At 36.2% G+C, this 15,586-nt stretch overlaps 1 protein-coding gene across 6 annotated transcripts in view; it reads left to right on the top strand.

The window, feature by feature from the left end:
* PATJ (PATJ crumbs cell polarity complex component) overlaps positions 1-15,586 on the top strand; it is a 346,985-nt gene that overhangs the window by 33,223 nt on the left and 298,176 nt on the right. For all 6 annotated transcript variants that reach the window (XM_081306348.1, XM_081306345.1, XM_081306347.1 and 3 more), the window contains exons 8-11: positions 7,381-7,602; positions 9,821-9,923; positions 12,321-12,412; positions 13,695-13,836. In XM_081306348.1, coding sequence (XP_081162474.1) covers positions 7,381-7,602; positions 9,821-9,923; positions 12,321-12,412; positions 13,695-13,836 — 559 coding nt within the window. The remainder of the gene's footprint in view (positions 1-7,380; positions 7,603-9,820; positions 9,924-12,320; positions 12,413-13,694; positions 13,837-15,586) is intronic.

The raw sequence follows: 15,586 nt of genomic DNA, 5'->3' as shown, positions 1-15,586 counted from the left end.
TTACAAAATACCTTTGTAGCAATATCTAGGCTAGCATTTTGCCAAGCAGCTCTATGCTGCACTCTAACCAAGTGACATGTAAAATTTTAACTGTCATGCTGTCCATCACCACTAAGATAATGAACACATCTGTCACTCCAGTAGTTTCTTGTGCCATTTCATAATCCCCATCTTTGTGGCCTCAACAATTTTAAGCAATGTAAAAGGGTCTGATAACAAAATATTCATTTTATGGGTCTTTAAAACACATCTGTGGCACAAAACATAATATTCTTAAAGGTGTGTGTGTGTGTATATGTATGTATGTATGTGCTGGGAATTGAACCCAGGCTTCTTGCATGTTAACCATGTACTCTACCACTGAGCTACAACTCAGCCCTGAGGGTTTTTTTTTTGAAAGGATTTTTTTGTAACTAGCAAAGGGATGAAACATTTTGGAGTATTTCGATTCCCACCCCATCAGAAATTTTAATAGGCTTGTTTGCTGGAGTAGTGTTTTTCAAAGTGCAAAGTAGTGATTTTGAAAAACAAAGGGTCAAATAAATTTGAATAAAATCAAATATTTTTTAATATAACAATTTTCTGGCTTTTAAATATACTAATGTATATTATGAATTTCACAAGGACAATATGATGTGCAGAGTTTCCCAGATTAATTCCATTGACACACTATTGGGAAAAGCCCAAGTCTGATTTTCGCCCTTTACTGGAAGGGATCGTCACTATTTCAGATCATCAAGGAGGGGATAGGGTTATGCCCATCACAGAGTTGTAATGGAGAAGCAAATACTTATGGCAGATGTTGTCATCTGCCTAATATACATTATTCTAATGTAATCCTCAGAGCAGTCTTATGAGTTTTATTTCCAAGTTATTGACATGGGGGAACTGTTAAGAAATTGCCCAAGGTTGCATGGCTGGGAAGTGACAAAGTCAAGATAGAGCCCATATCTGTTCAACTATGCTTTGCTGTTTAAGTCTATTTATCAAAAGTTGATCCTAATGCTTTCCTTTTCTTGATGAACATTGTGCAGTCTTGGTCAAATCTATCAACAGAGAATAGCCAGCTCTAAGAAGAGCAGAACTTTTGACTTTTTCTAGAGGGAATAAGGTGAGGTATACACAGGAGGACAGTTTTGTGTTTGCTTCTTTATCTCATCTCAGCTGATGGCAGGTAAAATTCCTTCAACCTTATGGCTATAACCCATTTATTTCATGCCTGGCCTCAATTTTTTTTTTCTGTTAGGCTTGTTATAAGTCATGAACTCATTTTGGCTGTAGTCCTTTAATATACCAGTCTATGGCACAAGATGTGGTTTATACACTTTCTGTTAGCTTCCTCTGGGCAGATTCTTCTCAACTGATCTACATCCTGAGTAAGCATCTCTGAAAGGAAAGAGCATAGCATCATAGCATGGGAGCATTAGACTCAGATAAAGGCTTGAATCGTGGGTTCACTACTAACTCTGGTCAAATTACTTCTTAGTGTAATTTCATGATTCTGAAATAGTGTCCCAGACTACCTCCTGGGATTTGCTAGGAGGACACATAGGACTCAACATAGAGTTGGATTCATGGCTGTGATCTGTTATAATGACAGAATACAAAGCCAAAACAATAGCAGAAAAGGGGCATGAGCCGGGCATGGTGGCGCACGTCTGTAATCCCAGTGTCTTGGGAGACTGAGACAAGAAGATCGTGAGTTCAAAGCCAGCCTCATCAATGGTGAGGTGCTAAGCAACTCAGACACCTGTCCCTAAATAAAATACAAATAGGGGTGGGGATGTAGCTCAGTGTTTGAGTGCCCTTGAGTTCAATCCCTGGTATGGGGGGGTGGTGGTACATGAAGTGAAGTATCAGAAATGTCTGCGTGGAAGCCATCGAAGACTCAGAGCCCAGGTGTTGGTCACGTAGGCACACACTGTCCAGGACATACCAAAGTCCCAGACTTGCAGACAAAAGCAGGTATTCAGGAGAAAGCATGTTGAACAAATCATTCAAGCACAGTGAGCCATTCTTAACAATGTAGTGGGAATGTCCATAGAATCTGAGCTCCCGGATGTCAGCCAGTGCCATCCTTATAAGATAGCCTTTCCAAGGTTAGCAGTTTTAGGCCTGTGGTGATTTCCCTAATAGGGGAATATGGCTGTCTTAGGTCATTAATGTGAAGGCATGATCGAGGTTACTTGTGATCATAGAGTGATCCTTTTAAAGGCGTTAACTAATACTGCTTTTTTCAAAGAATATTGTTGTATTATGAAATTAGAAAAGAAATTCAGTATTTCTCCTTTAAAGGGGTTTAATAAAATAGCTCTTTGAGTTGAGAAGGTGTGACAACATTGAGATCACTGCAGCTTAAAATATCATCAGAAATGGGTACATCTGGTGACTTGATATAAACAAGGCACTAGGCTAGACATTTTACATGTACTGTTGAATTTAATGACCACAGTCTTATGAGAAAGGAATTTATTCATATATTGCTTAAGGTTTAGATTAGGATAAGTAACTGACCTTTGACTATACAGCTTGGCCAAAGTAGCTAGCTTTTGAATTTGGGTGTGTCTGACTCCAAAGCTCTTCCTGTCTTTCCCTGTGTATTACCTTGAATGTTAGGAAGTTAGGTAGAAAATAGGCTTCATTGTTGTTTTTTTGTTTGTTTTTATTGTTTTTTGGTACCAGGGATTGAACTTGGGGTGCCTAACCACTGAGCCACATCCCCCCCCCCCCCCCCCCCGCCTTTTAATGTTATGTTTAGAGATAGGGTCCTGCCGTATTGCTCAGTGCCTCACTAAATTGCTGAAGCTGGCTTTGAACTCACAATCCTTCTGCCTCAGCCTCATGAGCTGCTGAAATTATAGGCATATGCCACCGTGCCTGGCATGCAGTCATTGTTTTTAAAAAGTTGATGTTTACGAAGCTTTTTGAAAGTATTTGTTGAGATCTAGTTAGTTATAATGACTGGTCAGTTAATATAATTAGGGCCAATTTAGTGGGTAGGAAAATACATGATATTGTGCAATGGGAACTGAAAGGCCTTTCTATTAGTAATCCTCAGATACTCTTAGATACTGGAGAGTATTTTAGTATCCATAGTGCCTGAGAGACATGTCTTAGAGCACTCCATTATGGCAAAAGTATAAAAATTTTTCAGAAACTAGTTTTCAATTTTGTTTTGAAATTGATAACAGGTGGTGTAAAACTTCTTTGTTTTGTAGAAACCTCTTTCACATGGTCTGGAGGAATTCTGGGGAAGTAAGATCCATTGGTCATCCCATTGTGTTCAGAAGGTGACTGTGATAACACAATCTATTTAAAAGTTGTCATAAATCATTGACATCTTGGCATGAGACATTTGTAGTATGAGTCATAGCAATTATCTAGTAACCTTTACTATTAAGAAGGAATGGAACCAAGGAAGGGTTAGACAGGGGTGTGGATGGACTATGGAGGACTTTTAGTCAAGAGTAAGCAAGGTTTAGCCACTAAACTGGTGGTTTTCCCCAAGCAGTTTTGTTTTGAGTGATTCTGTAGACAGATATTTTCCTTATCCTTAAAAACCAGTTGATGCGTGCTCTGGGGATTTCAGTAGGATAGGAAACGAAGACTTGGGTTTAGTACTTTAATCTGTTGATAGAAAGAGTGTGTATTTTATAAAGTCACTGTTTTCTGTTAATGACATGTTGCCTTTTGACCCATAATAGAACCGGCCTGTAAGCAAAGATAATAATGATTTCATTTTCTGAGTTATGGAAATATTTGGTCCCTTTTTAAGTTTTTGGAGTAATAAATTTGATCTCTTGACTGTTTTTGTAGCTCAGCTCTGAATTCCTATAGTCTTTCAAATAATTTTTATTTTTAATTTGAATTTTTTTGATACCAGGGATGGAACCCAGAGGTGTGAAACAGTAAGCCACATCTCTATCTCATTTTCTTTTTTAAATTTTGAGGTCTCCCTGACTTGCTTACAGCCTCTCAAAGTTGCTGAGGTTGGCTTTGAACTTGAGATTCTCCTGCCGCAGCCTCTTGAGCTGCTGGAATTACAGGCATGAACTGTTATGCCTGTTTTAAATAATTTTTTTTTTTAAAGAGAGAGTGAGAGGGAGAGAGAGAATTTTTAATATTTATTTATTTTTAGTATTTGGCTGACACAACATCTTTGTTTGTATGTGGTGGTGAGGATTGAACCCGGGCCGCACGCATGCCAGGCGAGTGCGCTACTGCTTGAGCCACATCCCCAGCCCTGTTTTAAATATTTTTTAATTGAAATTATCTGCAGCAATGTATCAGAGAACTTAACATAGAATTTTTTTTTTTTTTTTTTTTTTTTAGCAAAAAGACGTTAACTTGGACTAAAGAATTTTTTCTTTTTAGGTTATAAGTGATATTATTAGTATTTTTACTATGATTGTGTGATATCCTGTTGCATCAAACATTTTAATTTTTTGCCTTTCACATTATCTTTGGCAATATGCATCATTTTTCCTTTTAGAAGAATCTTTGGGTTAAAATAAAATGAATATTTGATTAGCATCCTATGCTTGAATGTTGGCATAGCTGTTTATTAGCTTTAATTAATTCATGATTTCTGTTAAAGAACAAGATATAATTTATTATGCATCTTGGTTCCCTCACTCAGTCGACAGGTTATGGAAGGAGAATGTTGATCAGAATATATCAATAAAGTGCAGTGCTTGGGGCTGATGGACTTAGACAAGGTAGCTGTCATTTTGGTGTCTTTCCTATCAATCTAATGACAATTTTTGCACTTATGAATTCCTCCAGAACACCTGTTTTTCTGTAAGAAGAAAATGTTTGACTTTTAGTGACAGATGCAAATGATCTACATCGTTTTAAAGTAAGAGATGAGGTAAAATAGGAAAAAAGAGTGCCTATGAAGTGACTAAATATATACTTTATTGTGAAATGCCCCTCTTTTACCAAGTCAAGTATGAAAACATTTATTAGCTATTCTTTACTCTTTTAGTCAGCTCATAATTCTGTTCAAGAGTAGTTTGATTCACAGGACACTGACTCTCTTGAGCAGTTGTTTATTTTACTTCAACTTTGTTGAATGGGTGAGAACAGAATATCAAATTATCATTATTAAAGTATGATTTTTTATTAGGGAAAATGGAATAAGGCAATTCTTAATTCCTTTTTCTCTAATAATTTCTCCTTTCATCTGTTTCCTTTCTCAGATCTTTCCAAATGTGTCTGAATTCAACTGTATATGTGCAATCTTGCTTATCTTCACTTGCAGTTACTTCTAGCACCTTCTGCAGTATTTATACTAAAGCCCAGAGTTTTGTACTCATTATTTTGATCTGAAGACCTCTTTCATTCAGGATCCTGCAAAATTGGAGAAAAGGAAGGATGGTGAATGGACTTCAGTTTAAGGCTTTTAAAAACTTCCTTCAGAATTTCGTCTGTGGCCTATAGAAGGTGCCACCTGGAAGCAGGATTATGAAGCTTAAAATCAAATTAACCCAATGGTTATGCTCTATTCTAAGCTGTCTTGCTCTCCCAGTTGCAAAATAACTTTTTCATCTTCATTCCATTTGAACTTTTTGGCAATTACAATTTCTTGAGAAACAGTAAATATTCTGTCTAATAATAGCCTTCATGTATGAGAGATCACTTTGCTACAACAACGTTACTCTGGAGATATCAAAATACAGGGCAAATATAACTAAATGAGGAGAAACATCAGTGGTCTATTGGATTGAATTTTGGTTCTTTCACTTAGTTGCTTCGTGAGCTTGGTCAAGTCAGTCACCCTTTTTGAATCTCAATTTCTGATTGTTCTCTGAAGGAGATAATATGAGAAAGTGATTTTTAACCCTGCATAATTTTTTTTGAAAACAACTATGTTGACATTTTATTATCTTTCATACACTGTAAAAATGGTAATTAAAGAGAAGTCAAAATTTCAGATGAAACAAATTGGTAAAACTGCAGATGAATCAGCTATTTCACAAATTCCACAAACAAATTATAAATATTTTGAACTGACATACATTTTCATAAGCTGTATCAAATTTTTCTATGATATACATACACATAAAAGAATATATACAATGTCTGTGCATATTAATGTCATAATCACAATAATAACCACCAATGTACTTATCATCCAGCTTAAGAAAGAGATCACGTTGCTGGGCCTGGTGGCTCACACCTCTAATTCTAGTGATTCAGGAGCCTGAAGCAGGTGGATTGCAAATTTGAGGCCAGCCTCAACAATTTAGTAAGGCCCTAAGCAACTTAGCAAGGCCCTGTCTCAAAAATATAAAGAGTCTGAGTGATGTAACTCAGTGATTAAATGCCCCTGGGTTCAATCCCCACTACCAAAAAAAAAAAAAAAAAAAAAAAAAAAACAACAAAAAAAACACCAAAAAACAAAACAAAACAAACAAAAAACAACCCAAACCCAGAAAAGTCTGTGATCAGGACTCTAAATGTCTCCTATGTGCTTTGACTCCCAAATTCAAATGTGCCGTTTAGATTTATCCCCTGAACTGCAGCCCTGTAAATCCAGCTGTATAACTTGTAATTCCACCTGGATGTCTGACGGGCATTCAGGCTGTGTAACTCTGGCTTGGAACTCCAGACTCGTTCCCATTCATCTGTTCCTCTGTAGTTTTATCTCATTTCATGGCAACTCTATCTTTTCTAGGCTTACAACTTGGGGTTCTGATTCCTTTTTCTCTTTTCATACCCCATGTAGAAACTATCAGCAGATTTGGTTGACAGTTCATTAAAAATAAGTCTAGAATCTGCCATTTCAACACTTCAACTACTAACCAAGTCCAAGCTGTGACCTCTTCCCAGAGTTTTGCTAAAGCTTCCCAATTGGTATCTCTGCTTTGATTGTTCCTCCTATAATCTATTTTAAGCACAGAATCTTGGTGGATCTTGTAAAAAGTCAATCAGATAATGTCATTCCTCCATTTAAAACACTCCAATGACTACCGGTCCCAGTCACACTGACAATATGCCCATCATGAGAGAAATACCTGCTGTTAAGTAGTTCATCTCTTCATCTACTCTCCTCTTTCCTCATTCTCTTCTGCTCACACTGGCAACTTCCTGTTGCAGATGTGGGCTGAGCTAGTTGTTCTTTCCTGTTCCTTAGCTTTGTGTTAGAGGCTTCTGTTCTGACCCTCCTCCCTTGAGGTCAAGGCTTTTTGATCTCTTCCTTGAATACATTGTCATTAACACCCTGGCTCTAGTTTTGCCAAGTCAGCCATTCGTTAAAAATACTGTGTTTTGCTCAACATTTTAGATGCTTCTTTTTGTCAGAATTGAAAGTCTGGTGAATTGTTATCAATTAGTGAATTAGATTGATTTCTCTGAATAATTTTGTTTTTCTTAAAGGATGGAAGACTTCAGACAGGGGACCACATCTTGAAGATTGGTGGCACGAATGTGCAGGGAATGACGAGTGAGCAAGTTGCCCAAGTGCTCAGGAACTGTGGGAATTCAGTCAGGATGCTTGTGGCTAGAGACCCAATTGGCGAAATTTCAGAACCGCCTCCTACTCCTGCGGCCTTGCCGGTTGCCCTGCCTGCTGCTGTTGCCAACACTAGCCCTTCCTCTGTGAGTGCTCTAATCCTTCTTAAATCAGGCATGAGGTATGAGACAATGAAAGATAAGAAATCCTTTCTACTCACAGTGCCACATGGGCACGAGTAGCAGCATCTCATTGTTCAGAGTGAAGCAGAGGAGACCCCAATTTGGAGACAACCATATATACCTGATTTTCTTTTTTGCTGTTTTTAGGGCCAAGTCATTTAGTCTCCTTGAGCCTCAGCTACTGATTTGTAAATTGGAAAGTTTTAAATTTTCCAAATTTCGATTTTATTAGATCAGTGGGTAGACATCTAGATGATGGAAGGGAAGCTATAAATACTGATCATTGTATGTGTGAGAAGTATCACTAATAGAAACACACTGGCCACAGGGAATTAGATACTAATAAGAATGCTTATTATTAACAAGTAGTTCTTATAGTTATAAAATAATAATGATAATTATTAGTCAATGTCTAGGTGCTTCATGATGAAATCTTCGCAGTACTTCTACAAGTTAGGTCTTATCCATTAATAGATGAGAAAACTAAAGAACTTATTGAAGGCATTATAGAGAGTAAATCTGCAAAAGCTGGAATTATTTGAATACAGATCCTTTTATTCCATTCCAAGGTTTTCCTTACTCTCTATCTTACAGACTCTGAATGAATAAGGCAAAAGCAAAGAAATAACTTTAAAAAGGAGGTGCGAGGAGGAGGAGGAGGAGGAGAGAAAAGAGAAGTGACCCTGAGGGTGGAAGGCCATTGTGAGGTGTCACTCAGGGTCTTCTGGGAAGTTGTTTGTCTTTTCCTACTTGGAACCATAGGAATGAAACTTTTAAAATCTATAATATTAGAGCTTTAATTTTTAGAAAATTTCTCCAAATTGTGGTTATAACCATGTCTTTTCTCTCTTACTCTAGCTACCTAGTCTTTTTCTTTAGTGAAGGACCAGTGAAGTTGTGTGATAAATGAGAACTCGAGCCAATCAATTATTTACTCCCCCTCCTTTTCTGGTGCTGGGACTTGAACCCAGGACCTCACATGTGCTAGGTAGGCAGTCTATCACTAAGTTATATCTTCAGCCCTCAGCACTTTACTTTTTAATATTCTTATTTTGAATTGAAAGCAAAGTGTTATATGTTTAGATACCTTACTTCTTTACAGAAATGTTTTTATTAATGAGAAGTATTAAAAACAAATTTGCTGGTGACACATGCCTGTAATCCCAGTCACACAGGAAGCTGAGGCAGGAGAATCAAAAGTTCAAAGCCAGCCTCAGCAACTTAGTGAGGCCTTAATCAAGTTGGTGAGACACTGTCTCAGAATTTAAAAAATAAAGTAAAAAGTCCTGGATATGTGGCTCAGTGGTTAAGTGCCCCTGGGTTAAATTCCTGCTTCCCCTACCTCCCCACAAAAATGTTTAGGGTCAGTATTTTCAATATTACTGAGGTTTTTCTAAGTGAATGTTAGTTTTCTAGTGTATAACAGATTACTACACATTTAGCAGCTTAAAACAATACCCTTCGTTGTTCACATTTCTGTAGATCAGAATTCAGGGTGGGCCTGGCTAGGCTGTCTGCTTAGATTCTTTTCTTACAAGGCCAAGATCAAGGTGTTGACCTGGCTGGGCTGTTTCCTGGACATCCTTGGAACAATCCACTTTTAAGTGCATTCAGATTGTTGGCAGAATACAGCTCCTTGCAGCTGGGGGACTGAGGTCTCCTTTTCTTAGGTAGCTATCAGCCAGAACATCTTTCAGCTCCTTAAGCTCCCCACCCCCAGTTCCTTCTTATATGACCCCTTCCATCTTCAAACCACAAGTTGAGTTCTTATGTTTCAAATCTTTTTTTTTTTTTTTTAATATTTGTCTTTTAGTTTTCGGTGGACACAACATTTTATTTTATTTTTATGTGGTGCTGAGGATCTAACCTAGCGCCCCGCGCATGCCAGGCGAGCACACTACCGCTTGAGCCACATCCCCAGACCTCAAATCTTTTTCTCTTTCTGCTACCAGTGGAAGAAAGCACTTCTTTTAAATGGCTTTTGTGATTAGATTAGGCCCATTTGGTAATCTCTCTTTTGCCATGTAATGTAATATAAACATGGGGGTACCTCCAGGGACTGAACGTCACAGGAACCATCTTACAAAGCAGCTTGTCACAGAAGAAACTTGGCAAATCTTTCACAAATTGAGTGTGTCCACACAGTCATATAACTAAACATATATAATTTATTTCCTCTTAGGACAATTCTTCTCTTTTTGAAACTTACAATGTTGAACTCATTAAAAAAGATGGACAGAGTCTTGGTATTAGAATTGTTGGCTATGTTGGAACATCTCATACAGGTAAATGAATCATTTCTATTTTATATTTGGAAATAATTGTGAAGGAAGTAAAGGTTTCCAGACACTAAAATTAAGTGCCTGCACATTTTAATTTAAACCTTGAACAATAAAACCATGAATCTGTAATAGCAGGCAGTTACTTTTCAGTGATCAGAGAATCACATTTTTATCTCAGTAGTTTAATAACTGGTTTGATAGTCATTAACAAAAAATTTAATTGTCCAATTCAGTGTATAACAGTTGAAGTGAACCTCCTTGTGTTCTAAAATAGATATATTTTAAATATTGTAATATTTAACAATATCTTAAGGTATTATGTCTGATAAATACTGCATATATTGCATATTGTGAAAAATATTACTTATGTTTAATTGCTAAAGAAACACAAAAGAAGTATTTCGTTAGAATTATTTTCCTTTTACATAAAGGAAATACATTTATGCGTTGTGAGGATAAATACATGGCTCAAGTATCTCTGAATAACGACGTTCTCTCAACTTTGACCTATAAAGTTAACTTTGGTAACTTTCACTGTAAGAGTTTTTCTTTTATTACAAGAGAATTATTAAAGTAAAAAAAAAGTAAATTTTTATATCTATGGGTTACATGAGAATTTAGTTCAAAAATTTTTTTTTTTTCTGAAAAAATAGCAAGATTAGAGTGTTAATTTCTTTTAAAAAAATTGTTATTTTGCATACTTACAGCAGGTGAGAAAGATTAAGTGTGCTAATATATTCAAAGTCCTGAATGAAATTCATGTCAGACCACCTTGTGCTATTTCAGCCTAATGAAATGCCTTTTTTTTCAAACCTTTAGGTTATTCTAAATGCCACCTTTTTAGATTCAGAATTTAAATAAGTTCTAAAAGAGCTAAGTCTGGGTTTTATAATAATGTTGCAAAAATACCATATTGAGTAGTTGTCAATATGATAAGCCTGGTTAAAAAATAATAGTTTAGTTTCTAAACTTATGGCTTAGATTGTAAATAAAAGTGAGTGACTGATAGAAATTGAGGAAATCTGATGTTTATGTTATTGAATAAGGAAAATAATCATTTTACTACTTTACCATCAAAAGAAGTTTTTGAAATTGTATGGTTTGGGGAAGGTGGACAGGTGAATCAAAAGAACTAGACCATTTAAAACTCATCATGCTTTTTATGCAGGTAATCTTAAAAAATAAGTTTTACTGTATTCTATTTATTGGACTTTTTAGGCAACCCTTGTTTAGTTCTATAGGGTAGTCCTGAAGTCCCAGCCACTTCAGAGGTGGAAGCAGTAAGATCACTTGAACCAGGAGTTTGAGAACAACCTAGGCAAGGTAGTGAGACTCTGTCTCAAATAAAAAAATAAAATAAAACTTTAAATGTTTGAGAATAACTGAAATGTATGTTTTAGTAGAGATATGAGCAAATTGTCATGGTATAGCAGATGAAAGATTCAGTTTGATGAAGGGAAATGGAGAATTCACAAAGAAAGAGGTATTTGAGCTAGGAGTTAAAAAGGAAGATTTTGATGAAAGCTATGAGTTAAGAAGAAAGATTTTGATGAAAGGGATGAGGTTAACAGGATGGAAAAATTAAATGAGAGAAAATATAAAATCACGACAGTACTTAGTTTTTGATGGAATGTCAGAATCTGGTGTGTGTAGACATTTTTTTTTAAAGGGATATAGTAGAAGATGACATCGAAAAATAAGTTTATCAGGAGGGCCTTGAATGTAATTCTGTGAAATTCATATATTAGTAGGCAGTGGGAATCCACAGATGTGTATTTTTCTTCAATAAGCAATGTTTTGAGTTCATTTGAAAACTAATAAATAAATACAAAATTAGTCCAAGCCATGTTTTTTTCCCCTAGTTTCCCTTCTTTTTATCTAGCCTTTGTTTTATTTTATGGTATAAGGATTATTTCATGTTCTGAGCTCATTCTGGTTTGGTTTTGTAAAGAGCATGAGTACTTTTCTTTCTTCTGTGTTTGGATAGCTTACATGAGCAATGAACCAACTAAGCATAGGCAGGAAGACCTGTTAGGAGACCCTTGTCACAGTGTTGGTGAAAAATGACGATGCCTCATGCCAAGTCAGCAGTGAGAATGGAGATGGACCAAGACTACCCTGGGCTCTCCTGTATTCCAGCTTAGACTCGAGCGCATTTCATCAAGGTTCCATTACTGAGTATTTTTCCAGAAGAGTAGTCATCAGTCAAATCATTTTGAATTCGGGTCACTTGTGATGGTGACAGTTTGAAATAATCCATCAATTTCTCTGCTTGTGTTCAAAATAGTATTTATCAAACCTCCAGTCAGCCTCTTCAGCTAATTAACCTCTTGATGTGAATTTTGCAATCAAGGCCTAATTAGAGCTTTCTTCTTTTTCCATATGGCTGTGTACCTTCAGGGGAAGCTTCAGGGATTTATGTGAAAAGTATAATACCTGGCAGTGCTGCATACTACAATGGCCAAATCCAAGAGAATGACAAAATAGTTGCTGTAAGTAACTGACCTCTTATTTAGATTCGAATCAAGTTGAAAAACATGTTGATCTTTATATCTTTGAGAGAATGACTTAATCTAGTTTGCTAAGGTTTTGAAAAAAATGAAGTTTACTAGTACAGTGAAGTCTTATTAACTTGACCTCTTATGGCCTTAAAGTTAACTTTTTTTCCCACAGCCAGTAAAAACACAATTCACTAACCATATCGATAGGGGGGAATCACACAAATGTTTGGTTGTATGCTTGTGAGTAGTCAGAATATGTTTTAGCATTATCCTAGAAAATGCTTTTGAAGTATTTCTGTGTTTTTTAAAATCACTCATTTTATATATAATTAATAGGCCACTAGCCAGCTCTTTTCATCTTTTTGTGAAACTAATTTTGCTACTAACAGTAATTTTGAATACACCCAAAATTGAAATTTTTATATATTTGAGAATATAACCTTTTACTAAAATTTCTTTCTCCATTTAATAGGAAATAAATTGTCAATATATATTTTTTGTATTTGTACACATACACACACCCGCGCACACACACACAGTGATTTACATGGAAAGAAATGCTGGAAGGTATGATTTGAATTTTTGTCTTCAGTCCATCTAAGGAAGCACCTTTTCTGGCTCTTGGCTTTTACATTAATGGGCTTTGGAAGTGTCTTGGTGATTTCCAGAGTCTGGAGGCCAGCAGTAGCAGATGCTTTGAGAAAATATGAGGATAAATAAGTAAAGGTTTGGCCAAGGTGCAGAACATTGAAAGAGAAGGCCTCATGGTCCTGATGAACTTCAGAATTGTGGAGTTGGGCTTGACTTTGATGAAGAATACCTTTTTTGCATATACTTTTTCAGAACATTAGAAGACCTAATGGAAGGACATCAGTGTGTTTCTTTGGGAAATATTACAGTGCTAACATAGAAAGATGAAGTATTAGATAATGTCTTTGATTTTGATAATAATGACTTTTATTAACACATCTTGAGCCTTGTGTAACAACTGACCATCCTTTATGGAATTTTGAATTTTGAATAGTGTCAGAGAATAAAACCCTCTACCTCTCAGGCTATTAGTTAAAATGTGTAATTTAGGAGTACAAATTTGAATTTGCTTTTTAGTGTGTGTAAAAGTTTGTCAGCCTGTTTTACTTCTTTATTCAAAAGTACTTTTAAGGTTTAGTACAAATTAGGATAACATGAATTGCTTTGTATTGTTCAACTTTGCCAGGATTAAAAATAGCAGCTAATTTGAAACCTCTGTTTAATCAGTCTATTAATGTTTTAGGTTGATGGTGTAAATATTCAGGGTTTTGCAAATCACGAGGTTGTTGAAGTGTTACGAAATGCAGGGCAGTTGGTCCACCTAACCCTAGTTCGCAGGAAAGCGCCATCATCTGCTTCTTTCCTGGAACAGCCTACAGACAGAGGTAAATAATGTTGGCATCCCTCATTCCTCATGGAGTCTAGGTTTGAAGAATAGCAAAGTTATGGAAATTTTTCTGTGAGTTTGAGTAGGAAAAATTGTCCACTTTGAGTAATGCAGTGATGGAGAAATGAATCGGCTTGTTTGTACCTTGAAGAAGTGTTTTAAGTGCTTATTATAATGTGTCAATCCAAATATTAGGACACAAATCTTGATATGCACTAAGCTTTTTGAGCTTCTTTAAAATAGAGATGGGAATCCAAAGAGCTTCTAAATTTCATTTACTGTTTGTATTTGAAAAATAAAGCTTTGACACTCTTTATCAAAATTAAACAGGGAGACACTCGACTTGTCGAATACTTTGACATTTTACAAACTTCAGGTTTTTTTTATTTTTTTAATTTTTCCTTTTTTTCTCCTCCTCCTCCTCCTCCTCCTGCTTTTCCTCCCTCCCTCTCTTCCTTCCTTCCTTCCTTTCCTTTTTCCTTTCCTCTTTTTCCCCTTCCTCCCCACCTCCATTACTGGGAATTGAACCCAAGGGGACTTTAACCACTGAATCACATCTCCAGCCCTTTTTATTTTTTATTTTGAGTCCAGGTTTTGCTGAATTACTCAGGCTGCCCTAGAATTCCTGATCCTCCTGACAGCCTCTGGGTCCCTGGGATTATAAGCATGTGTTACTGTGCCTGGTCACCACCGTTTTCCTCTAAATTGCTATGCTTCATATACCTTCAATATGCATTCCTGTACTTATTTGTGTACTCCTAGAGGCATACAGTCATACTACTTTGTATTGTAAAATTTGGTGGTGTATAACACTTTTCCCCAGCTATACTAGCAGCTCTGATTAGCATTTTTAAAGAAAAATTGTGGTAACAAACACTTAACATTAAATTCACCCTCCAAACAAATTTTTAAGTATACAGGAGGAGTATTGTTAACTCTATTGCACATTGTGTGCAGGAGATCTTCAGAACTTTTCTCTCACATAATCAAAACTGCATACCCATTAAATAAATCCCTGTTTCTCCCTCTTCAGTCCTTGGCAACCACCATTCTGTTTTCCATTTCTATGACTTTGCTTAGCTACCTCACATAAGCAAGAAGAATCCGGTGGCATTTGTTCTTCTACCATGGGCTCATTTCACCATTTCACTTTGTGTAATGTCATCAAGTTTCACCATGCTATATACAGCATGTGACAGAATTGCTTTCTTTTTTTTTAAATTTTTTTTTGTAGTTGTAGATGGACAGAATGCCTTTATTTTATTTGTGGTGCTGAGGATCGAATCTAGTGCCTCGCACATGCTAGGCGAGCACTCTGCCACTGAGCTACAGCCCCAGCCCAATTACTTTTTTAAGACCAATAATGGGGGCTAGGGATGTGGCTCAAGCGGTAGCGCGCTCGCCTGGCATGCGTGCGGCCCGGGTTCGATTCTCAGCACCACATACAAACAAAGATGTTGTGTCCGCCGATAACTAAAAAATAAATATTAAAAAAAAATTCTGTCTCTCTCTCTCCTCTCTCACTCTATCTTTAAAAAAAAAAAAAGACCAATAATGTTCCACTGTTTGTACTACATTTTAAAATGTATTTATTCTTTTTTTTAAATAGTCATTTAGAAATTTTTTTCTAATTTGTTATATATTACAGCAGAATGCATTACAATTCATATTACACATATAGAGCACAATTTTTCATACCTATGTATTTATTTTTAATGTACACTTATGTTATTTATACCTGGTGGTTA

The sequence above is a fragment of the Spermophilus citellus genome, assembly GCF_964194105.1.
Source record: "Spermophilus citellus genome assembly, chromosome: 9".
NCBI lineage: Eukaryota > Metazoa > Chordata > Mammalia > Rodentia > Sciuridae > Spermophilus > Spermophilus citellus.
Note: the sequence above shows the minus strand (reverse complement) of the source record. Positions and strands in the feature narration are given on the sequence as shown.